Here is a 25,645-nt window from a genome sequence, read left to right as displayed (position 1 = left end):
AATGTACTTCCACCTTACATCTAATCTGTTTCTATGCTTTTAATGTATGCTCTCCCAACTTATCCAAAGGACATAGCACATGATAGAGAAACTCAAAGAATAGTGAAATAACAGATGCTGCTACAATTCTTCTGCATGTCAGAAGAAATATATCTTTTTTTTTCCCTTTATATACATTCATAAATGGCACGGTCTTTTTATGAATAAAGGCACAGAAGTCAACAAGATTACAAAATTTCAATTCAAGGGTGGAAATTTCCAGATACTCAATATAAAAGTAATATGCACAGAAGTGAGATTCATAGTTACAAAGATTAATAAAAAAAGGTAAAAATAAAATGTGAAACATGCTTTCGAGCTTCAAAGAGGATACTCATTTTTACAGGAAAAACTCTGGGTCTAAAACCCAGAAGGAAAAATGCTCTTCTACTTCAAGAAGTCTTTGGTGATTCTTTACCTTCTTTTGTTCTTTCCGCACGATGTAGACCCACCATGGTGCAGTGCATAGTGTGCATAATAGAAGCCCCTTCAATAGGGATATCTAGCAAAGGCACAACCTCTCCTCAAAGAGCAGAGATGTAGAAGAGATCTTCATCTGTCAGGAATTCTCTGAGGTTCTCTTTTCCAAAATATACAGTGTAGAAAAAAAAAAAAAAAGTTTATTTCCTCTTTATGTTTTTCTAGGCCAAGTTCTGTGAAAACTTGTGTGTAAAGTTTCTCTTGAGCCCCCAGATTGCATGGATGTAGTCAATGAAGCATTCACAATGTCCTTTTTCTTCTACAGAAAGAAGTATTGGAAGAATAATTCTTCATTAATCTAATAAATTCCTTGTAAAATGACATTTTTATTTTGTCATTACATTTAGAATTTTATTATTTTCATTTTATCTCAGACATAACAGTTCACTTTCTGTGTTGTGTTCCCATGATCTCCAGAGCGAGATCTGGAGAAAAACTTGCTTTTCAATTTATTTGTGTCAGAACATCTTAGTTTTATGTATAGACTGCAACTATAAATCTCGTAATTCCTGTAATCCATTTCCGTGAAACTTTAGCTTCCTAAAGTTTCTACAGTAGATTAACTGTAGATAAATCCTTGGTGCAACAGTACTTCTGAAACTTCTACATGAGAAAAGAAACATTTGAAAATTGTATATGCATTTAAAGAAACACAAAACTATCAATTTTGTACTAATTGCCTCAGACTGCGCCACTCTGAAATATCATCCTTTTTTTTACATTGCCATAAAAATAATGCACCTGACATGTACGTGCACTTTTCTTTTGTAGGTGGAATGGAGAAAATAAAACAACATACCTTTGCATTAGCTCACTACACCTATACTGTGCTGTCTAACTTGAGATATGCCAATGGGGCTCCTGTAGTACGTATTTACAATGATACAGACTTCAGCAGTCCTGATGTCCAAGGTCCAATCATTAATTTTAACATGCTCGATGAAAATGGAGAAGTGGTCGGCTTTTCACAGGTATGTTTTTCTTTTGTCTTAACTTGAGTTTATGGTTGTATTTTAAGCATATTCACAGTGAATTCTTTAGCCTAAAAGAAATCCTTTATTCATAGTAGTCCCTTCTGAGGTTTTGGGTTTGTTTCTTCATAGCTCTGCGCCATATATACACACCATTTTTAAAGCAATAGAAAGAATCCAATAAATAGTGCTAGCACAATACAAAATACATAATAGCCAGAGGCAATATCTTACAGATTAATTACTCCACAAATAGGAAGTTTGGAAGTGGGCTGTTTTAACAGGATTGTTTGACTAGGCAGTTTGATTTTTTGTTGGCTTCCTTCTCTAGAGTACTCAAAATTGGGAATTGAAGAGCAAGTCTGGAAAAGCTGATAAAGAGACTGCCTTGGAGCTTTGACGTATAAGTGAAATTAGACCTCAGAATATTGCAGTCACCAATGAAAGAGGAGTTCTCTTTTCCCTTCAGTTCTAACTACTGCATTCTTGTAATATTCCTGAGGAAACATGGAATAAAGTTGAATGATCAGTGTAAAGAATGAGATTCAAGTTCAAGAAATCCTTAAATGCTGTCTTTCTCAGCAGCATTTTGTAGCCTTTATCCATCAGGTATACCAAGTATCTTTAAGATGAAACTTCATTAACCTTTTCTCCCTTCAGCAGAGAGGTAATGGTGTGTGACCATAACTGTGTGTGTGGTTGTGCACCATGTAGGCAGTGGGTCACAGAGGTGAGAGCAGCTCACTTGCTCATCAGCAGAAGGCAGAAAAAACACAGTTCTCTTGTTTTACTGGATTCTTCTTTTTTTTCCTTGGCTGCCTGAGAGAACAGGATGAGGAGGGGAACATGGAGATATGTCTACAAGAATGAGATCCATTTCTCACAAAGGAAAACAGAAGTGAAGCACTCACTTTGTGGCCTGCAAGTGTGGAGTTTTACATTTTTTTAAAACATTTACGTGATTAACATGGGATGGCCAAATGTGTAGTACTCAATAAGCTCTTCTTAACATAAATCTTTTTTTAGACAATGCTACCAAATATGGCAAATCTTCACCACATTTCATTTCAAAGCAGTCCACATTTTAGGAGTGAGTTAGTCATTCATGCAGCCTTCAATATGTGTGACAATGTTCAGAAAAGGCTGGAGATATTAACACAACTGAGTTTGTAAAACTCCCCAAACACTTTGATGTTGCTTCTGTTCTTTGGTTAAAACCAAAACCTTTACTTTGATTTCTGATTTCCACAATTTCTTAGTAAAAATGGCTCATCTGTGTTTCAGTTTTTAAAACTCAACTGTACCCTCAAATTAAAAATTCTTTTATAGTCTTAAGAATCCATTGGGCCTGTTTGCTCCAGTGGCTGATCATAAAAAGCTTCTTTATTGATCTGTATCATCTGGATTGTGCTGTTCACCAGATTATCGAAATTTCTGGCATATGTAGAATGAATAACTATAAAATTTTCAAACTCATCCCAGTCACATCTGCAGTGTCTGTTAGACTACTTTGTTTAATTAAAATAATGTGCAATTTAATGATTTTTAGAAATTAATAAGCAGCAGCACTATTCTTTCCAAAGCTACAATGTGTGATATATATATAATTGGCTTCTTTATGGAATTAAATTCTTTCATAGACACCTTATAGAAGTTACGGGGGAGAAAAGTCTTTGCTGCTTCTTCTTTATGATTACAAAGAAAACACATACAACAGAAAGAAAGCTTCATCTTTCAATAGAAAGTAAGCAGTCAGCTGCATGCATGTCTAAAATTAGATAGGTTTATTCAAATCAAAGTTGAATCCAATACTTTTGTTAATGGTTTGGAAGTGAAATAGTGTCCCCTGCTTTGGTTGTGTCTGTGGTCTGCATATCCATGTGGATGCACTGGGCAGTCTCCAAATGCAATCTTGTGGAGTCAGGAGAACACAGTTTCAGAAGGCTCTGTAGTGGTTTGGGGATTTTTTTATGAAGGGAAAATTGGATGGTGTTTCTATCTGACATACCTACTACTAGTGGGAAACAGTTAATGAATCAGGAGGTTATCTTTGTCTATTAAAAGAGAAATGACAGACCATCCTATTTCTTTATGGATGATATCCCATCTATAATTAATTACTTAAAACCAGGCATTGAACCAGTTCTATTTGTCTTTCTGACAGGCAATTGTTATGTGTCCATTGCCTATGGTAGGGCACAGTGTGGCTGGACATTAACATTTCGTAGCTTGAAAAGGACAATATGGCTAACTGATTCCAGAGAAAATATTATGAGGAGGCTTGGAGCAGTTTATTTGGAACATTTGAGATTGGCAAGAAAGACTTCATAAGTAGATGCTGTCTTCAGAGGATACCAAGCTTACATTTAAGCCTCAAGATTTGCATAATTGGCATGATATTCAAAACTCTGAACTAAGCCCAATATATTTAGGATGTGAAAGGCATGTAGTGAAATACATGACATGTAACACCGCTGCTGAAAAATGAAAACAGAGAAAAAATTATGTCTTTCATCTGTGTAGCAATGGGGAAGAAAGTTATTCTTACCTGCTCATATGATTGAAATCCATTTCTCAGTGTTATCAGTTTAATTACCAGAGGTAACAAGATTGTGCCACTAAACACAAACATTCTTGAATTACATACATGGGGTAAATTGCACCAAGAGGAAATACCCACAGTCTCATGTTCATCTTTGAGTAAAACTTTCATTGCAGCACTGAAGAGCAAATGAAGGCATTTCTTTAAAGTGAGAAACAAATAGCCACACCATGATTGCACTCTCAGAGATGGCAGCAATTTTTACAGCCTCCTGTCCCAATATATATGATATAGAGTATTTGGATGTTAAGAAGTGATAGGGTGGGAGTGAAATAATTGTGGAAGTTAGTTGAATTGCTATTGCTTTTTTGTTTGAATGTTTCTTTGTGACTGTTGAAGGGTAATACCGTCTTAGAATATTATACTTGGAATAAAATTGTGTTATATACTATATGTATCATTGGTTTAATTGACAGTTTAATTACTAGTTTAGGTTTTTTGGCTCTAAATGGTAATTAAAACAATTAAATAAGAGGGACTTTCAGACTCCCAACATCCATAGTCACTCACTAGCTTTGGTTTTAATTTAGATTTTTCATGATACATTTATCTAGCAATAAAACTACTACAGTTTTGAAATTTCCATAAATCTCTTGTCTTTAAGCACTAAAACTGCATTAAATTTCCTCCTTTGAGCTGCACCAAATACTTTCCATGAAATTTTTTTCCTTCGGTAAAGCTGTCTCATAGACTACTATTGGTAGTAATTTGTTCTTGAAATCACTTGGGAGGACACCTGTATTCTTTTCACGCAAGATGCCTGTCTTCTGCAGTAGCATCTCTGTCATTTTGTTATGTGTTTATTTGCACTGCAACATCAAAAAGCCCCTGTTACTAACAAGGGTTGAATTATGATGAGTACTTGACAGGCCCAGGACATAAAGATGGCCTTTTTGCCAAATGGCTTCTTCATATATATACTTGTCTAGTCAAGAATGGATAATTCCCCAGCATTATGGTTTTTGCTGCTAATGAAGTGTGGACAGATGACAGACTGGTAATTTGGAAAGATGCGAAAGTGCAGGGGTAGAGATGAAAGACGTCTGCAGGATAGAAGCAGAAGAGTTGACATTAAAGCAGCAAACTGCCAATCTTCTGCTTCCTTGTGAGGCTACCAGAAAAAGATAAGCAATCAGCCCTAGATTTTAAAGAGGGGTTGTGATGTAACAAAAAATGGTGTTACAGATATATACCTGGTGCTGAGCTAATGCAGCAAACTCTTCACACGGAGAATCATCAGCAGCTCATTTATTAACAATGAATATTTGCAACCTTCAGCATATATGAATGCCACGTGTTCTGTCATCATCAAGTCTTTTCCAGCCTCTGGAACACTGACAGCAATGACTCAGCTTCAGTTTGCATCCTTGCCATCTTTTTTTTAGTAAAAACTTGAATAGGACTCTATGAATTCCAACCTGATCTGAATGCCAAAGAGATGGAACGGTCATAAGAGAACAACACAGATTTGAAACAATGATACACACAAAAAAAGTGGATTTCTTATAAACTGGGTCTCTTCCATTTGCAGATATGATAAAACATCACCATCTCTGGTCTGCGAGATTTTTATGCTAACATTATTTATAAAATTTTCTCTTTGTTTTGATAGGGAGACAAGACCTGTGAAATTCTCTTTGTACATTCAGTAGATAATTGCAGAGTTATATTATAATTCCTTCATATTTTATTCTATAAAGTCAGTTTGGAAGCTGGAAGAGTGGAAAGAGGTAGGAGACACAGATGGACAGATGGAATTTCACCTGAAACATTTGTTGAATTATATGCACTGGAGAGCTCTTACCCGGCCACACCTTTCAGTTCAGTGTTATGCCACTAGTCAAAAATAGCCCTTCCCTTATCAAAATTTTATTTTTCCACTCTGATCTTCTGAGACAATATTTTTTTCTCCTCCTGTGTGTAATGGAGCTAGTAATGGGCTTTAAAAAGTGAGCAAACCATCATGGCTGTCTTTTGAAAAATGGCCATCATTTCACATTTTAGCTGTGGATTACCAGCATCCATCCCTACTCTCCTTTTTCACACTGCCTCCTTTGCTTGGAGCCTGGACCTAAGCACAAGTAACTTGCTGTGATTGGCTCACCTGCAAAAGTTCCCTTGCTATATATATATTCTTGCCATGTCCCCTAAAAATCCCGTCATGGAGGGAATGAGCATCAGTCCATTAGCAGTCTCAGCCTTCTTGCCTACCACTTCACACTTGTGTGTGATAGACAAACTGCTATAACAGGAATAGCTGCCAAAGACAGAGAATGTAAACGTTTTGGTTTGCCTAAGGAAGGCTCTTCTGCAGTGTTGCATATGAATGAGTTTTGCCTCTCAAGACTGAGAGCCTTGCTCACATAGATTATAATCAGTTTTGTCTAGGAGCCTACATTAGCATGTCCTGGCTCACCCTCATCAATCCAGATTGAGTGAAGGGAGGTCTAGACTTTGAGTTTACTTTCTTCACTCATTTCTCAATTAAAGAAAAAATCAGCATTTCTCAAGAGACAACTTCTAGTGTGTGTCCCTTCAGTTTAAATTTATAAAACAGTTCGATGACTGCTCTTATTATGGCATGTGCCCACTGTCTCACTTACCTTCCTCTATCTCAACTGTCCTTGAATTAATGTAAGGATTGACTCGATGACCCTCTGCTGGGTTTTTTCCTTTCCTCCCTTGCTTTCTATCATTCTGAAGTGAAGACCAGGGTTTTCCATTGGAATGTGTGGCCTCAAATCACTTACATCCAACCACTCACCGTGACACTCTTGGAAGCCTCTTTTCCTACCCTGGTAGCCTCTTTCTGCTAGCAGTACATGTTATGAGTATAATCTTTAGTTCCTGGTCACAGAATACTCTGAGTTGGAAGGGACCCACAAGGATCATCAAGTCCAACCCTAAGTAAATGGCCCAGATGGGGATAAACCCCACAACCTTGGTAGTAGTAGCACCCTGGTTGATGAAGGCAAAATCAGAGTGAGATTCCCCCAATAAATAATATTTTGTTTTCCTTTTAACCCATTTATCCGTCTGTATCCAAAGCATTCTATGTTAGTGAATTGCCTTGTAAGCAGCTTAGCAGCCAAGCCAAATTCTACCCTGTGGTTTGAGATGTAGAGGGAGAAAAATCTATCTTAGAATTGCATGGTCATCTTTACTTAAACATTTCTTACCAGAAGCAATTTGTTCTGGAACTTAGCTATAGTCAGTACTACAAAATATTTCCTAGTAATTAAAATAAATTTCTCACAGTGCAGCTAAAGTCCATTATTACGTGTATTGGGCAAAGAAAGACACACCAGTTTGGGCAAAAAAGCAGAAAAAAGAGGATTTCAGATATCCAAGGCAGGGAAGAATCGGACAAGCAGCATGAAGCAGTGTTGTATGGGTGAGGTGTGATGAGGGAAGAGACAGAGCTGTATATGCAGGTAGAAGTTATTCCATCAGTTTGTATTTGAACAGATCTGCAAACAAAAGTAACGTGGGACAAAGGGGTATGAGGCAGGATGGGAAATGCACAAAAAAGTAGCTGCTTTAGGTAAATATCATGGTGATAGCAGTTCTGGAAGAGTTTTCATACTGCAAGTACACTTTCTTTGCTTTAGTTGCACAATATTCTCTTTTAAAAGCTTCCTTTTCCTTTAGTAATATCTTAAGTAATTGTTTAGCTGGACTTAGATTAGTAACCAGGACCCACAAACAGCCAGGTAAAATGCCCTCCTGCTGTAGGCTTTCAGTGTCACCTTGAGGGATTCAATGCCTTATCTTCCCAATTTACTCTCACCTCACAGGAGTGGAGAGAAAATATGTTAAATACTGTCAAATCTTCAGATATCAAGTGGCGGATACATTTGTATATACACACAGCTGGTTCAATACATATTCATATCACTGCTTATCATTACCTGATAAAAGCAACCAGGCAATACCTGAAGTGGGTCGATTTCTTGAAATAATTGCTGTTTGTGTCTTAGATATTTTTAGTTGCACTAGAAGATCATCTCCAGCCCACTGTACACATGGTGCATAGGTACAGAATAAAAGCAATGGCAACATGTGAACGACAGGAGTGAAGGAAAGAAACAAGCTGCAGCATTTCCCATGCACAGGAAGTTGCTACCAGGTCAATTGGATCAGATTGACCAAAGCCTGGTACTACTTGTCAGTACTCATCTGGAAAGTCATACCACAATATGAAAAAAGTGGGCAGTGATGGGGGATACCTCCTACTTCATTTAATCTATTTGAAATAAGTCTTCATAGAAAGTTATTAAGCAAGAGATCTTTGCTGCTCTTCATATTTAATTCTTTTATGGTTTTTTTCCCATCTGTTTCTTTTTAGTTCTGTGTAAAACAATAATTCAGTTTTGTAAGTGCAGCATTTTTTCATCTGGGCCACAGAAAATGGAAATCCAGCATTTTTTAATTCCAGCTAAGAATGTCTTTGCAGCAATGGTCATATGACTCTGAGCTAGTTACACTAATGCTTTTAGAAGCATAACCACTCATTATATTAATTTTGATGAGTTAGGGAAAGAAAAGTGTTCTCTAACTTGCTTAATGGGATTTTTGGCCATCTTCCCAATAGCTACCTAAAAATTGCTGAGGTGATTACTCACTATTGATTTTAGCTATGGATTTAGCCATTGATTTCAGGAAGCCAGGAAGGGCAGATGGACCAACATAATAGAATGCAAACAGGATGATAAGGACAAAAAGATTCTTGTGAAGATTCCTGTTGAACATATACTGATTTCTTTGGCTCCAGTTAGTTTCCAGTTGTGCTGTGGATGTCTTGGACCAGGAAGATAGCAGCAGTGAAGTAAACCACACTGGCATGTCAATAAATGGCACCTTATTTCTTCAAACTGGCAAGAAATCATTACAGTCCAGATCTTTGCTTTCATGACACAGCACTGGGTGCTCAAAGACAGCCCTTACAAAAAGGAGCTCACAACATAGGAGGCAACGTTGTTGATCTAGGCAAGGGGTCACTGACTGAACATAAGGAGGTGCTGAATTTTAGAGGCTCAATGTGAGAAATGCAAACCTAGTTAGTAGGTAATGAAGCTCTCTTCTTGCTGAGGTAGTAGTGACAGAGTACAGGCTGAGTTCTTTCTGTAATGTCTCATTGCAGGAGGACAAAGACACATGTGAGTTAGTGTGCTTGAAATTGCCTACTATTAAACTGCACATCAGAGCTGATCAAGGTTGGAAAGCTTCATGAAAGACTAGACTGAACGTGTTGCCTGACAGTGTTTCTCTGGAGTGTCCTTGCACGTTGCTAAGGAAACGAAAGGAGATAAAAGAAAGATGCTTATAGTTGTTCAGATGAAAGAATCTGAGATGAATGAGGGAGGCTAAAGATTTTCTGTTTGGTAACAGGGCCAAACTGTGGCTCTAAACTACAGACCTTGTCATATGGGAGAAATGTGAAAAGAGAGCACATGATAGCAGGAGAAGAACTGCACTTTTGACAGCTTCCACTGGATTCCGTTTGCCTTCATCTTGGTAAAAGCAGATCAGCTGCTTTTGAATGCATGCAGTGTCTAGTTTCAGTCCATCATCTGAATCCTTTGAAGACAAAAGAGCCTGGCCCCACCTTCTCTACTACTCTGCTTCCTTTTTCTCTTTTACTCTTCTTCCTGCCCCCACACCCCTCTACCCCACCACACTACTGTATAGGATCCTGTGGCTGTAATTAAAGTAATATGAGATTTTGACCCCACAACCTCCCTGTGTTCTATTATCTCTGTTTTCAGGGGTTAAATACAGACAGAAGAGGATTTAACTGCTTTAAAAGAAAGAGGAAAAGGTGGAGAAGATTTTAACTGTGACATGAATTAAACCTATGTCACTAGACTTTCAGTATCATGCACTGCACATTTTTATTTCTAGGCATTGTTTCCACTTGTATTAGTCTGCTACATTCCCCTTTTATCCCTCTTGATATGAGTTATAGCTTAGCCTTCTGTGTAGTTTTCCTCTGGCTTTCACATTTCTGACTAGCAGCAGTTTGACCGAAAGCCTTTAGCCTACAAAATAGCTGGGGATGCTCAATGGGATGTACAGATACAGATGTTTTTCTATGACTCACAAGAGGATGCTTTGTTGAAGTCAGTTAGGAAACCACAGGGGGCTTGAGATCCTTTACTTTGCTTTCTTCCTGAAACCCATCTGTTGCCTGATATCATTTTAGCAAACCAGGTTTTCATTGTCAGTGAATGCAGCTTGAACTGGAGGAAAAAAACCCACAAAAAATGGAAGACAAAGTATCACTGATTGGAGAGACCTATGGCCATTAAGATACCAAATCAAAGAAGGAAAGATGTTTAGCCTATTCATCAGTCTGTTCAGTTTCACATAGTTGGATTGTGGACTCATTAAGTTTACATATGTTCAAATAAGTCCATGCCAAATTCGCTGCATATACAGAAGGAAAGAAAAAAGCAGTTGAAAAAATGTTAAGTCATCCCTTAACAAGACTGTGTTTCGTTGTTACATTTCTTTTTTATAGCTACCCCCTCCCCAGGAAGTCTTTTAGCCTCTGGTTCTCAGAAATGTAAAATTATTGTTACTCCTTTAAGCATGAAGAACCTGCAGTTCACTATGTATATGGCATCTTCTAAGTGAGAGTGCCTGCAGAGTGGCAACCCACATATTCTGAATTATGCTGATGTTTCCAGTCTGCTTCTATCCCATGCAATCTTACCTGCTATTTGGCTGTCTTCAAAAGTAGCTGAGAAAATTATCACATTGACTGCAGGTTTCCTGATAAGATGGCATTTATACTATCAGGACACTGAACTTGACAATTTCAGTAAATTTCAATATCTCTGTCTAATACTTCACTGCCTTCTACCAAAGGGATTTTGGTCAGAGTAAGCAATGAATGGATGAAGACTGAATAGAGATACACATCCTCTCTTCAGTTAATTTAAACCATTGTCTACAACTAGAGAGGCAAAAAAGAGGAGAGGATCAGATTCCTCAATACTGAGGGAATCTGCCCACAGAGAAATTATTTCTCTGAGATGGAAAAAAATGCCTTTGTTGCCGAAAACCATGCAGTTAAAACAATTAATGATACTGTAACTCAACTAAAATGCTTTCCCCCCCCACTTAATGATTTGGTAACAAGTACTGATTTTTTTTTTTTCCTTCTGACCTACTTCTTATTAAATTGTATTAAACAAGATTAAGTACACATTTGCATCAGCAACAGCGTTTCACAGTCAAATTCTGGATGACAGAAAGAGCTAGCTTACTTTCTCTCCAATTCCATGCCATGAATCAGTGAATTAATTTACCAGTGGATGTGGAGAACAGCGTCATGAAGCCTGTTTTATAACCAGCCATCAGTGGTGTGCAGTGAAATTCTTGTAATGAGCAAATCCATCAGACAGACAAACTGCTCTGATATTTGGGCATTGGCATTGTAGAAAGCAGAATGAGAAGTCCTAATCCCAATTCCTGAAGGACAGTACTTGCCAGTACTGAATTATATGATTTTTTTTTTCAGAACACCTCATGATGTATTATAACAATTTCCTTTGTTCATGTGAATAATTCTTGTGATACTCAGTGAGATAACTTACACAAATAAGTACTTGCTTGAATAAGAGCTACAGAATTGCATCCTATGGGAATGACTTCAGCAGGGTTTCTAAAACATTCATCATTCTTAGTGAAAGTCTTAGACTTAATTGATTAGAAATAATGCAAAATTATGTGCTATTTGTAAATCTTTACTTTCATTTAGTATATACGTACTTCCAGCAAGTATCATTCTCAGACTTTTTTCAATGGAACCTGAAGCCAGAGAAAAGCTTACAGCTTTCACTGAGTGCCCCAGGGGCCCTGAAGTGAATGGACAGCAGAAGTCAGTCATTTAGCAAATGCAGAGAAGTCACCAGTGCAATTGTGTGACAGGAAATGGGAAAGCAGAACACACCAGAATGTCATTTCTTCTCAGAACCTTCCAGCTAATGAGTGTCAACTAAAATACCAAATTTCCAAGAGGGCACTACAGTAGGGTAATGCATTAAAGTGAGGAGGGGGGAAAGCTCTCCACGTCAATATTTTTTATATATTAAAAAAAAAAAAATGTATTTATTAGATAGAGCACTATGAAAAAAAATCCAAATGTGAACATTTGATCAGTGTGGAAATGCTGAAGGAAAGCTCACTGATGGAAAAAAAATAACAGTTTTAAAAAATTGGTTTAGGCAAACTTCATTTCTGTATCTTTATTAAATTTGAAGGCCGTGGCTTGGAAGTGTGAAAAGCACATTTTGCTTGTCAAAAATTAAGACAATGTGACACTGGAAGTGTTGGGGTGTGAAGCAACCTACAGGACCAGGTCTACAGTAAAGAGCCTTGGAAAAAGTAATGAATACCAAAGGGCTCTGAGATAGAAGGGACTCTAAGATAGCATGATGGCTTGATTGCCATGTCCTCACTGGCTGAAATCAGTAAAAATGCTGCAAGGTTTTTGCATTTGTTTTGCAGTTTAATTGTAGTCTTTAATCTCTAAAAGACCAAGACACAATAGTTCCAAATATCAGACCCAAGGAATCACCAAAACTGACAATCCAAGTACATTAAACTGTGTACTTATCATTAGCACCATTCATGCTTCTGTGCCTTCATTGATGAACACATTCCTGGCTCCCAAAAGTCAGCCTCTGCTGTTACAGACAGAACTGCAAGTGACGTTCTGTATTTCATAACCCTGAGCTCAATATCCATCATTGCTCCTTATGGCAATTTTAAAGATGTGTTTTATTTAAGGAAGCTTTTCTTCATCGAAATAACTGTAACAGATGTTTTATGTTCTATTTGTTTTGCTATGTGGTAGCACTGCAGAGAGAGATTAAATTAACTCCCCAAGTAGTGTATTTCTAGGGTGAAACTAAACAAGAGGAAATCAAAACATATGTCCAAGGGAAAACCAAGCATCTATTCAAGGGACAGATATTTTTGCAGTGCTGCCTTTACTGCTTCTTTACATGGTGTCATTGTTTCCAGTGAAAAGTGTGCATTGCATTCCCAAGATCTGTGCACATTATCACATTGGTGATAATGAACTTCAGTTAATAGTAAAGCTATTCATAACTTACATTTTTTTCCCTGAATCACAATTCCCATATTCCTCTAATGATCATGTTTTTATGTCTCAGTAGTCCTTGTCTAATGTACAGATTAATATATATTATAATTAAAGTATTATTGTACAAGAGGATTGGATTGAATGGCTAGAATGGAGCTACTGTTCATTAAAGAACAGTAATAATTTATTTGACAAAATTTAAAAAATTATTTTAAAAATCTTGTTTGTAATTCCTTGAAGATGTATCATGGAAACTTCATTACACCATATACATTTTGATTTAAAAGGCTGCCCCAGGAACATTTCTTTTAAAAAGTATTAATAGTAAAAAGATTATATATTTTAAGGCTTTTTGTATACTGAGTAAATAAGACCAAACTGTACGATTTCAGTAGTGATATATGTCATGATTTTTGCCTTGCTTGTCATCATTAACAGAATGACAGATCCGCCCACAAGTCACTAGCACCATGACAAACCATGCTACGGCAGAATGACAACTGTTCTCATCTAAATGAAAAAAGACGTCAAGAAAATGTCACTGTTCCCATATTGAAGTCTTCTGACAAAACAAAGCTAGAGACACTACAACAGTCTCTCTCAACAGATGCCTTTTACTAAAACTTCAATTTAGAAACGTGCTTTAAACACAAGATATTCTCCAAGGCATTAATCATCAACAGGGATCTTGGAGCTAATTGTATTCTCTGCTTTCCAAGTCTGTATATATGGAGTTATTTTGATTATATCTCTGTTGGAGAACTGAACAAATTTGAACTGAACTGGTGGTGCAGAACATATTTAAATGTGAACTTGAGAACTTGTGCACTACAGCAATGTAGAGTCTTTGTAGATACAGCACATTTTTGTGCTGACACCCTTGTGCCCCACACATGAAAAAAGAATAACAACTCTGTTTGAACTGCTTTTAGCAGGGCTAAATACTATTTAGGTTGAATTACTTCAGCATGGAGTAAGCTCTTACAGAATGCTTGGCTTTTCCAGATGCTGAGATAGTGACTTTAAAGGTGCTTGGCACCTTACACAGTTAGAGATGTCAGAAGATAGAAGATTGATATGTCAAGACAGAGGATAGATGGAATTATACCAGAAAGTGTTTGGTATATGTACTGGGCCATTATCCTGTGCAGAGGGAATTTATGTTAAAAATAATAAAAGCCAGTAGAGGTTTAGCCAGCTACAGAAGCTATGTTGAACATTTATACTGATACCTCAGACTAAGCAAGAGCTCACAGTTAGGAAAGTGGTTAGTATGAGTTGGTTGACACTCCCTTTCCTGCCCCTTTAGGCTGAGCTGTTGCTGTGCATCCAGCTGAGCCAGAGCTTCGTGCATGGAGGATTCTGTCAGTGGTACAGTGGAGTCTCCTGAATCTGCAGGGTGGTCATTCACAGAGCTCTCAGCTCTCCTTCCATAGAAAAGGAGCAGAAGCAGAGAGGGGTTAATGCAAGTTGTGCAAGGTTGTTCTGGGAGCCTGTGGTACAGATGGGGTCAGATTTCATGCATTTGGCTGTCCTTTCTTGCAGTCTTCACCAGGAATGTTTATCATTTTTCCAAATAACTGGTGTTAGCTCAACGAATCTTATCAGCTGCAGCTGTTGCTTTTTGAAATCAATATAAAGCATTTCCAGGTCCCTGCAGTGAGCTTCCATGGTTTCTTAGCTGTGCTAAGAGGATCCCTGTGGTGCGCTTGCCATGCGCTGTGCTATGAAACCCTGACAATCCGTATCCCTTGCAGTGCTGTCCTCCCAGTGCATGCATATATATGTCTCCTTCTGAGGCACATATGAGCATGTTCTTCTGTTCTCTTTGCACATCATTTTCATTCCTTCCCATCATTTATTCATGCTAGTTTGTCATCAAGTATTGTATTTCTGCCCATTCATTATTTATATGGGATGATGAAGAAGTGGTGTAATACCTAACAGCACAAGGAAGAAATGCACCAGGGACTTGGTAGATTGGGGGGTTGTATGTGCCAGACACAAGGAGACATTCCAGTTCATTCCCTGTCCTGGCAGATGCTATTGCTTACTGAGGGGCTGATCCTTCCGGCACTTGGGTGCCAAAATCCCACAGATGCCCTCAGTTTCTATAATGAGGACTTACATTTTCAGATTCTTGGAGCACAAGCTTTTCTTTAGCTACCTGAAAAGGTGCCCCAGGATTCTCTTCAGTCTCTTCAGATGCAGCTGCAGGTGGTGGCTCTGTCAAGACACCGAGTAACACCTGGCTGCAGGTCTGTAATGAGCAGTACTGATGTGAATAAACCTGTTCACAGATTGAAAATTCAGCAGATGTACTGGCATTTACAGGATCGAGACCTGAATGGGTGTTTTGTGTGTAGTAGTCTCTCAGTGCTAAGGTAGACATCTCTGCTTCTACCACTGTGTTCTTCTAGCTGAAATAACAAAGTTGAAAAATACTAAATCTGTATGTGAAGGGTAAAAGCGACAGTAAGTTAATTGTTTAGAGACACCATTTACCTCCATTGATTTCTACCTTTAAAACATTGTATCTTGTTGACCACAACTTTAAAATGTCTATTTTTCTTTCTTCTCCTGTATCTTCTGCTGAATTGGGAAGGTGGACAGCATGGCCAGTCTCCACAACATACATGTTCGCACAGGCTGTTTCTGTAACACGGGAGCCTGCCAGATGCATTTGGACATAAGCAATGAGGACATCCAAAGGAACCTGCAGGTTAGTTTCTACATCTGATTAGAAAAATTTAAAAGCTAAAGTAAGTGTATCATGTCCCACAGTTTTGAGTCTCTGTGACTTTACAAATTTGATTTGCTTTCTATGAACTTTAAAATCACTTGCCTTGTTAAAGAACTAAATTAACTGAAATTCAGTTCATTGAAATAAGGTATTGAAACAAAAATCATTTGATGGACCCAGAGAAGTATGTGTTGCTTGTTATTATTTCATTGGAAAATAGGAAATTGGGGCTTCTTTTTGGTTTTGGAATTGCATGACATCCAGACTTCCAGAAGAACAGAAGTTCCTGGACAATTCCTCTCATATTTTTCTTTAAGTATGCTTAATTAAATGTTGTACATAATAATGTTCAAGTCGTGTAGACCTATTGGTCTTGGGTGTTACAGTTTAAAATACATGTGCAAACTGGACAGGAAACAATAAAGGCAAATACACAGTGAATCTCAGAGAATGAAGTAAATTTAGATGGCATCTACTTAGGTTACTGGTGTGTTAGGTTGTTAGAATATGAGTGTAAAGACTGTTTTCAAGATTACTAATGTTTTCCATAAGCTATCATTAAAAGATATATAGCAGGATGTATTACAGTGAAGTGGAGGAGGCTTCCTGTCGGCATATTTGTCGGAGTTTGAAATTACAGTAAATTAATTCAGAACAATCAAAAATTTTATTAATGGTGTTCTTCAAAAGGTAAAAAAAGAAAAATCTAATGGCTGTAATCATATTATAGCTCCCTCATAAATTCACAGAGACATATAGATAATTTTGCAAACACATTTACATGCAGGACTGATAGCACAAGTACTTAAAGGCTGCTGCAGTTCTTTAAAAACTTCCTGGGCAAAATGGTGATTTGATTTACCATGGAAGCTCTCGCCTCTGAGAAAGCAAAAAAAAGCCTACCCTTCTACTGAAGTGAAAAATGCCAAATAACTACCTGCAATGCTCTTAGGTCTCCTTGTACAAGGAGGATTTTGCTAAGGAGTGAGTGACTTCTTTTAGATCTGTATCATTTACATGGGGATAGGCCAAAGTTAAATTTATGGAGAGACACTTAATCTGCCAAAGGTTGTATAAAGAGGTGGTACAGTTACACAGTCATTTTTTTGGGACATTCCATTCCCATCAGTGCCTTGAGAAAGATCAGGATGAGTTATTGACAACATTACTGCATAGAGGAAGGCATCTTTTATCACATCATTTGCACATATACTTCAGTTTCACATTTTCCCAGGGCGCTGTCTGTATTCTTCCTTCCCTGATGAAGATTTACATGATAAAATGGCTGTGAGGGAGGACTTTCTGTCCTCAAGGGTCCCTGGAGAAGTGTGGTTAGTTTTCTTAGAATGTTATGTAGGAGCTCGTTCACTTATTTGCACAGTAGGAACCTCTCTCCTCAGTCAATCAAGCAATACTTGGCAGAAGGGTTACAGAAGGGTATATTAACAGATGCAACCTAATTTTGCAAATGTTGATTCTGCTCTGTTGTCAAGGATAAAACCTACATCACACTGCATTAAAATATTTACTACTGTGTTGCATGCTTTGACATAGATGTAGGGTTTTTATTTCTCCTTGCATAAATGGCATCTGTGTTCACTGTACTGTGACATTTCTTCTTAAGGAAAGGCCTCATGTAAATAAACTATTCACACTTCCATTTTTAATGTAACAGAAATGTGTAAATAAATTAAATTCTGAGGAAAAAACCCAACAGCTGCTGCACTTAGGGAATAGGATGCTGAGTTAGGACTAAATCCTATGTCCATTGGTGAGCAGATATTAAATGGATGGACTCTAGCTTGCTTCACTGGTGGTGAGTGGCAGCACTCACTGACTCACTTAAAGAATGAGAAACTTTTGCTCTTAAGGGAGAGTTTTCCGTAGAGTCTTGTATGAGAGACATATTAACATGTGTATCTTCATGGAGGTCACTATAGGGCAATCAAGGAATTTTTCAGCAAAAGTTTTTCAAGTGGAAACTTGTGCTCTTCAAAGGAGGAAGTGTTAGAGGAAAGACTAGTTCTCTCCATCCTAAAAGCAATGAGTTGACTGGATCAACAAGACAGACATGATGAGTATTCCAATGTCACTTTGGATGTCTGAGCTCTAGATTCAAGTCTTTGCTTTGCTGACATCCCAGATGAGTTAGTTCTCTGCTGTTTGGACTGTTTAACGCAAGCCATGAATAAGCCACTGATGGTATAAAATGGAACTCTTCTGACAGTGAATATCAAGAAAACTGCCCCAGAAAAATCATCTGTCTCATGCTTTGTTCACTTATCTGAACATAATATCACAGTTTAAATCCCAGTGAACTAGGCAGGTGAGACTGGAATATGCCTGGGGATTGTCCTAGATAACAATCATGGGACATACAACCTTTTAGGGATTCTTGATATGTCTTGAGAAGTATCTCTTCCCCTAGAGTAGGATATGACAAGCAGCTCAAAATTATTTTCTTCAGAGTCTGAGTAAATCATAAGATGATTGTGGGGTTTTTCTCCATTTTCTTTCTGTATTGATGAGTTAATCTTGTATTTTTTACAATAGTTTTTTGGGTTAGAATTAAGATACTCACTAATAACTAGGTAAAGTTAGAGAGAAATAAAGCAAACTTCATGACAGCTCTCTGGTTTTCTTCCTCCTTCAAACTAGGCTGGCCATGTCTGTGGAGATAATATAGACCTAGTCGATGGACGTCCCACTGGTTCTGTGAGAATATCCTTTGGCTACATGTCTTCTTTTGAAGATGCACAGACATTTTTGAATTTCATCATAGCCACCAGACTCTCCAAATCGGATGCTGAGATTCCTTTCCAGTCTGTTACAAAGCTGATGACAGAGTCTGTTCCAGATGAGCACCTTTCTTTTAACAGTGCAGATAAATTGTCTCCAATACTGCAAGTCTCGGACGGAGAACTCAGGAATAATCCATCTGAGACAGAGACAACTGGCAGCTGGCAGCCACTGGAGCCTGAGGCAGAAAGCATAAGGGCAGCTGTTTCTGAGACTGCAGTGCCAACATGTAGGAAAGGTGGCAAGCCCATCACTGTCACCAAAATTTACCTCTACCCAATCAAATCCTGCTCTGCATTTGAGGTACGTGCTTTGAACTATTTGGAAGCATTTGTTCAGCTCAGCCTTTTGTTTTTCCTCAGACACACGTGCATGAGATAGTAGGAAGCAGTGTGTGGGTACCCATGCTTCCTTTTTTCCAGTTTCTGGGATCAAGTCCTACATGTTAGGCTACCTTGAAGGATTTTCAATTGGGCTGAAGGTACAGGGCAGGGGGATGTGTCTTCTGTTCTCCCCTCCCCCACAACAGGCAAATCTGCACATAATATGCTGTCTTGAAGAAAATAGTTGGTTTTGCAAAACTTGACTAAAATATAATCAAATAATTAGTATGCTTTTACAGAATGACATCTGATGGACTCGTAGGCATTGATGGGTAGGCAGCAATTGAGAAATACCTTGATTAACATGTTATAATTGAGAGGCGGCTGATTTACATTACAAAGAAATGTTATCATTAAAAATACATTTGCAACAGAAATATGACATTTAAGTGTTGCTGCACTATTTGAAAGTTCACTCTTTGAAAATTTTAATTGCTTTTTTACCAAGTTAATAATATCATCACCTTAGCTGTGACTTTTTTTTTCTTTTTAAATAATGCATGATGAAATAGGTGCATGGCCCACACATGACCTAGAATGTCGCTCTGCTTAGTACCATACTGGGAAGTGATTTCATGAATATCAATAATGGTATAACTTTCTCTGCGAAAACTTACTGGTGTAGGTCAGTGTCTAACATCTGAGAGAAAATTGGGGTCAAATCCAATGATGAATCCCCTGCATTTCAAATAGGGTTTTTCAGCTGATTTGATCATGTTTTGGTTTTTTTCTTTCTCAATGCAGAGAGGTTGGGCAATTAAACACTATTAAATGATCAGCAAAACATCTGTATTTTTAAACTTGGGTTGGCTTATGATGTCTTTAATTCAGAGGCACAATCCTGAGCATTAAATGAGACTCGAAAAAACTATTTCCACCCCTTATTAACCTCCTACTAGATCAAACTGTTTAGAAAATCAAATTAATTGCCCATTTCATGTGAAAATTTTTTAACCTTTGTTTAAGTGTTGCAGTTTTTATAGCTGTATTACAGAAGCCCAGTATAGAAGTTGCTGAAATACGTTGGCAGTATTCAGATGCCTTTGGGTTAAATTCTATTTTTGACATGCAGGCTGGTGTTGTGAGATACATGCCACAACATTCAGCACTGGGAAGGCTTTGAAGTGATTGTGCCCAGGAGCAGGTAAGACATACCTCAGCATGAAAGAAAGCTTATGTTTCCCCACAAGCTGAGCTGGGTTTCTCCTCTTCAAGCTCTATGAGGGGAAACAGCTCTAGGTGATAAATTCACACAAACCTGGTACTCTCTGGCAAACAGGACTGGAATTCTATATGGGGGGAGGAAATCCCCATGCCTCATGCATAGTGCTTGTGCCAGGCATGTGTTAATGGGCCCAGAGTGAAAACAGGGCTCACCTTACCTCAGCTTCCACCTCTACAAGTTAGACACTGTTCTGTAAGCAGTGAGAGATGGATACCTGCTTTTTATTTATTTATTTATTTGTTTATTTAATTTATTTATTATATATGCTATTTATTTTATTTTATCGTACAATAGGCATCTGCAGTAGAAGAAATAAATTGTTCCTGGATATTTCTGTTTCTTTTCATTGCCTGCAAGAGGAATCCAAGGCAACTTGGATTATGCAGCTAACACTAGCTGATCTGAATAATTTAAAAATAGATATAAAAACTGCAACTACATTATGAGGTTTAATTTTGCATGTCTAGAGTAATTTTTGAAGTCTGTTTTGATTTTGTTTTTATGACAAAGCCTCAGCTCCATTAGAACACTGTAATCTAAGTACTGTTAGAGCCTGTATTGCCAAAGAGTAACAGAAATTTAAATAAATACTGGATTTAGTGTAAGGTATTGGAAGGGACTCGAATTTCACTATAAAGAGCATTTAGCTCTTCCCCTCGTCTTCTTAAAAATTAATTTTTTGCATTTCCACATGGTTTCCATGTGGTTCATAGGAGATACATGAGGACATATGAAAGCACAGTAGAAGTTGACCAAACAAATCCACTGGGAAAGAGCTTTTACTGCATTGGGACACCAGGCCAGGAATTGAAGTCAAAAGAGTATTTTAACTTTCATGGGTTTTTTCATATTGAAGTAAATCCCCACAAAAAATATGTTTGCTTTTGTGACCGTCTTCCTGTCCACCAGACTTTCTTCATGATTTTTCTTCCCAAAAGTCTGACTGGCATTTCTAGACCTGTCATATGTTTATAGCCAGTATGTGAAAGATCTGCCAATTTCATTGTCTGCCTATAGAAGAGGTAAAAATGCCAACTTACAGACCACCATTTGTAAAATGAACTTTAAAACTCAGTTAATCCCATTCTAAATCACCAAGTGGCTTAGTCTCTTCCCAATGGGTAAGAGTAGAATAGGAAGCCATGGCTGCCATATATACATATATGTCTTTATATGTCATTACTGAAACTTCAGCCTGTATAACCTTGAAACAGGAAAACAATGCATGCCACATGGACTGGAGTTTGAAGCAAGGCATGCTAGAGAGGAAAGATTACCACAATTAAATGGAATCAAATCCTGAAAATCATTTTGCCTTCTAAAATATTGATTATACCAGAATCTTAAGTCTTTAACTTGAAAAGACTGAATCATATGCAAAACTATTCTTTTGCCATTTGTTTAGTGGTCTTTTTCATACAGACTTCACACTCAGCATTATATTATCTCCTTACTTCAGGAAACTCATAAACTTCTGAAGTAGTAATCATGTGGCTTGTAGTTTCTTTAGTCTTTGATTGGAATCCAAGAATTGAAATTCAGTGTCTTGTTCTAAATCTCAAATAGCTTTAGATGCTTTGTAGTTCCTGGAAATTTAGAACAGTATTTTCCCAATTAAAAATTTGATCTCCATGTTTATCAGTTATAGGGTAACTCTCAGCTAGCCGATGTGAGAAGGTAAAAGTGCTTCAAATACTGAGCTATAGAAAATTCATTCACCTTGTGATACTTTGATACTTGAGACCGGAAGCCCATAGATCTGTAGGTTCAAGTGCAGGCCTCCAGCTGGTATGGGAGGTCAGATCTTTAGCATGTGTAGTAACTAGGCTTTATTGTAACTACATTATCACTTGAGTTTTCCTAAAATAATATGCGCAGTGGAAAATTCCACCTAACCATGTGTGCAGGACCCAGCCCATCTGCCAGTGAAATCTGCCCACGGATTTGCTGGTTGCAGGATAGATGATTAGTGGCAGGAGGACAAACTTGAGGAGGATGTGAGTGCAAACTCACAGCTGTTTGATCTCCTCTTTAGAGTCACATAATCTCCTCCTCTCCTAAACTCTGATTTCTCTGTTCTATTCTAAGTGGTTTAATATGAGAGGTTCTTGACCTCCAGAGAAAATGAGAGTGCAGGGTGCTTTGGCAGCTGGGAGGATGAAACTTGGCATGAAGATTGTCAGCTCACTGCAGGTCGGGTGGTTTCTGCAGCATTTTATAGATTGTTCCTGGCCACAGGACAATCCCTATCCACAGTTGTCCCATGGATTTTGTACACATGGTGCAGGAAGCAGAGGGCAGAATATTCTAACTCAACTTCTCAAATGTGTTTTCTCTTCCCTACAATTATTTTATTTAATGGAGAAAAGCAGAGGAGTAACCTCTATCCCAGACCACTTTCTTTTTTCCAACATAAAAATGTGTTTTAAACATGCATTTTTAAACAGGAACATCTCTCATGTCAATGACTTTTGCATAATTATATAATGCAATGTGCCTAGTGAAAGAGTTTAGGAATTTAAACTAATAACTAATTAATAACTTTATTATTCTTGCAGTAGATTTCAGAGTATAAAAAATTGCATCTCAACAGAGAAGACAAACTAGCTTTTAATTTAAAATACAATGCAAATTCCTAGTGATCAGTGGATAAAGTGTATGTAAGACCACTAATATTTTTAAACTTAGATAATTTAAAGCCTTTTTAGTGATTCCTTTAATGTGTTCAAAAACTGTGGTAGCCTTCATGGTGACGTTACTCCCGTTACTATGGGAGAAATGCAGCCCAAAATGTTTTACAGAAAATTCTGAAATAAAACAAAACAACCAAACAACCCCACCTGTTTTTGCGGTGGATATTTTTATTTTGTGATAAGAAAAGGTGGACTAAAGCAGATAGGACAATCCCAAGTATTGGCTGTATTATGCAATGATCCTTGTGACAGGTAGAGAAGACCTTATATTGAATGATGCTGGAATGCATCATCCCCTGCCATGCTTGGAATGAACGTGTATGCCGGTATCCATCAGTAAAACCATGCTCTCCCTGCTCTTCTTCTGTCCTCCCACTTTTAATTTGTCTCAGGAGCCAGAGATGGCCAGGCAACTTCAGGGAATCACATTACGAGCTATACAATGCAGTATTGCTCACTGCCACGTATGCTAACCTGCTCTATTTTACTTCATTTAACAACCCCTTCAGCCTCTTTGAAATAAGGGCAGGATATGCTGTGCACAGGCCACAGGCCTACATGCTGAGAAAAGAAATGAGTGTGTTCTTCCATGCTCATCTCCAGTGTCAGTATTAGCAACGAGTCAGCTCTGGCTGTTCAGAGCTGTCTGTGACTCTCCATCCAAGGCAGGGCACACAGTTATTTTGTTGTTGCAACTTTCTTTAGCAGAGTCCTAGCAACATGTGCAATACAGTGAACTGAAAAGTGGAGAGGGAGTTGGGCACTTGACAGTGCACAGAGGGCATCCATGAGAGGACAGGGACTCGCTGCAGGGTATGTGTGTGACTCTCATTACAATGGCAAATACCCAGCTGAAGGGCGAAAAATGGGCTGGGGACCTGTAGTCACGTGCTGCATCACATTTGTGATGTGAGTGAAGCATGGAGTTAGTCACCATTAGTTTGGACCTGTCAGAGGTATTTTGAGTGGAAGGTGTTGATTGTATCCAAATATCTGCTACCTAGTTAGCTGTGCTTACCCTTTAGTGCCTGTCAGCATGTAAGAACTACCTGAAGTTCTGACTAAAGAGAGGTTTTGTTTTGCTCATTAAACCTCTTGCCTTCCATGAAGGGGTAAGAAAACACTTAAGCTATTTCCTGAATAAGATTGCTATCCTGAAGTGGAACCAAAACAACAGAATGTTACAATAGGGAACTAAGAACCTTTGTGCTCTTTTTCTATTTTTCTGCTTTTTTAGTTTATTCTGCTCTCTATATCTTGCAAATCCTGTAAAGATCTGTTGGATTCATAGGAGGATGTATTACCAATTAATGATCTTCTTTTTTGGAAGGGAGATTTGTTAGCAGGAAATTCTTGCAGCTCTGAGATGATCACCAGCTGTTCAAATGCATTTTGTAGTCTAATTATACAGGATAACCAAAAATTCTGGTCTCTCCAAAGAATAATTTCCACTAAGAACAAAAGTGTGTTCTTCAGCTGATATTGCAGTCTTAGGGTTATGCTTCCTCTCCTAAAAAAGACAGGGCAAAGGTTCACATAACTGAGGTGCTGACAGTTTGAGGTACTTGAATAATGTGATTTCAGATGACCCTGTCAGACTCAAAATTTCTATTTATCACTGAATTTTTCATCCACACTTGCATAAAAAAATTGCCAAATAATATTATAAATGAAGTAGGTTGATAAAACACATTTCTTTTCTTTTTTTTTTTTCATTTTCTGTATTCAATATAATTGGTAGCACTGTGGCAAAATTATTTTGAGTTAAGCTTTGGTGCTTTAAATTTTCAGTTCTAGCATGCCTGCCCCCAGCTTTCTATAGTGAGACTGTCAGTGTCAAACTGCTGCTGCAGGCTTTTATAAACACAGGAAAAGTTTTTAAGAATGAGATCTTTTGGGTTCTGTCAAGTTTTGGGTTGATCATATGATAAACAAAAATGTGATTTTTAATTAATCTAACCAGTACTTCCAGACATGCTTTTCTTCAGAGCATCAGGCTGTGCTTGACATATCTTTTACTCAAAAAAGTCTTTTGTCAGCTAATTCATGTGAGATGTACTCAGCTTTTCTATAAGAATTCAGCCAAGTTCAGCTGTAAACTTTTCTCCATATTCAACTGTGACTAGAAAGCATACGTGAGCTGAAGAATATGTTTAAATGGCCAGCTTTATATTACAAGAATGGTATTAATATTTTAACATTCTGGAGAAGAAAGCAGATATTAATGTCACCCAAAGGCATTACTAAAATTGCTCTCTTTTTGGATTTCAAGATTACCATCTGTGTAGCATCAGAAACAGATGTTCTTTTCACCAGAAAAATGTATGTGAAAGCAAGGACAATATGCTTGTATGGGCTATTGAATGTAAAGAGTGTTACAGAAGTAGTGGAAGAACAGATAGCAAAGAAGACAATGTGTATTTTCGTTAGGGGATCTAAAGAAACTATTATTCTCCCAGCTAAACCAGAAGCTTCAGTGGTGGAGATTTTCTCAGATGGATTAATTGATAAAGTGGTCCCATTTTATGAAAAACAGAATTTTGAATTTCACAGTTTTTCTGCTGTTTCTTTGGTTTTGCCTTAGTTCATAAA

The 25,645-nt window shown here is 37.8% G+C and overlaps 1 protein-coding gene across 3 annotated transcripts in view; it reads left to right on the top strand.

Annotated features, from left to right (window-relative positions):
* MOCOS (molybdenum cofactor sulfurase) overlaps positions 1-25,645 on the top strand; it is a 209,777-nt gene that overhangs the window by 154,636 nt on the left and 29,496 nt on the right. For all 3 annotated transcript variants that reach the window (XR_006019616.1, XM_042048759.1, XM_042048760.1), the window contains exons 6-8: positions 1,291-1,490; positions 15,816-15,932; positions 18,612-19,055. Coding sequence is in view for 2 of the 3 variants with exons in the window: in XM_042048759.1 (XP_041904693.1) it covers positions 1,291-1,490; positions 15,816-15,932; positions 18,612-19,055 (761 nt within the window). In the remaining variant the exon portion in view is untranslated. The remainder of the gene's footprint in view (positions 1-1,290; positions 1,491-15,815; positions 15,933-18,611; positions 19,056-25,645) is intronic.

Source organism: Corvus kubaryi, unplaced genomic scaffold (assembly GCF_017639235.1).
Source record: "Corvus kubaryi isolate FWS band 111438036 unplaced genomic scaffold, C.kubaryi_AGA036_p1.0 68, whole genome shotgun sequence".
NCBI lineage: Eukaryota > Metazoa > Chordata > Aves > Passeriformes > Corvidae > Corvus > Corvus kubaryi.
Note: the sequence above shows the minus strand (reverse complement) of the source record. Positions and strands in the feature narration are given on the sequence as shown.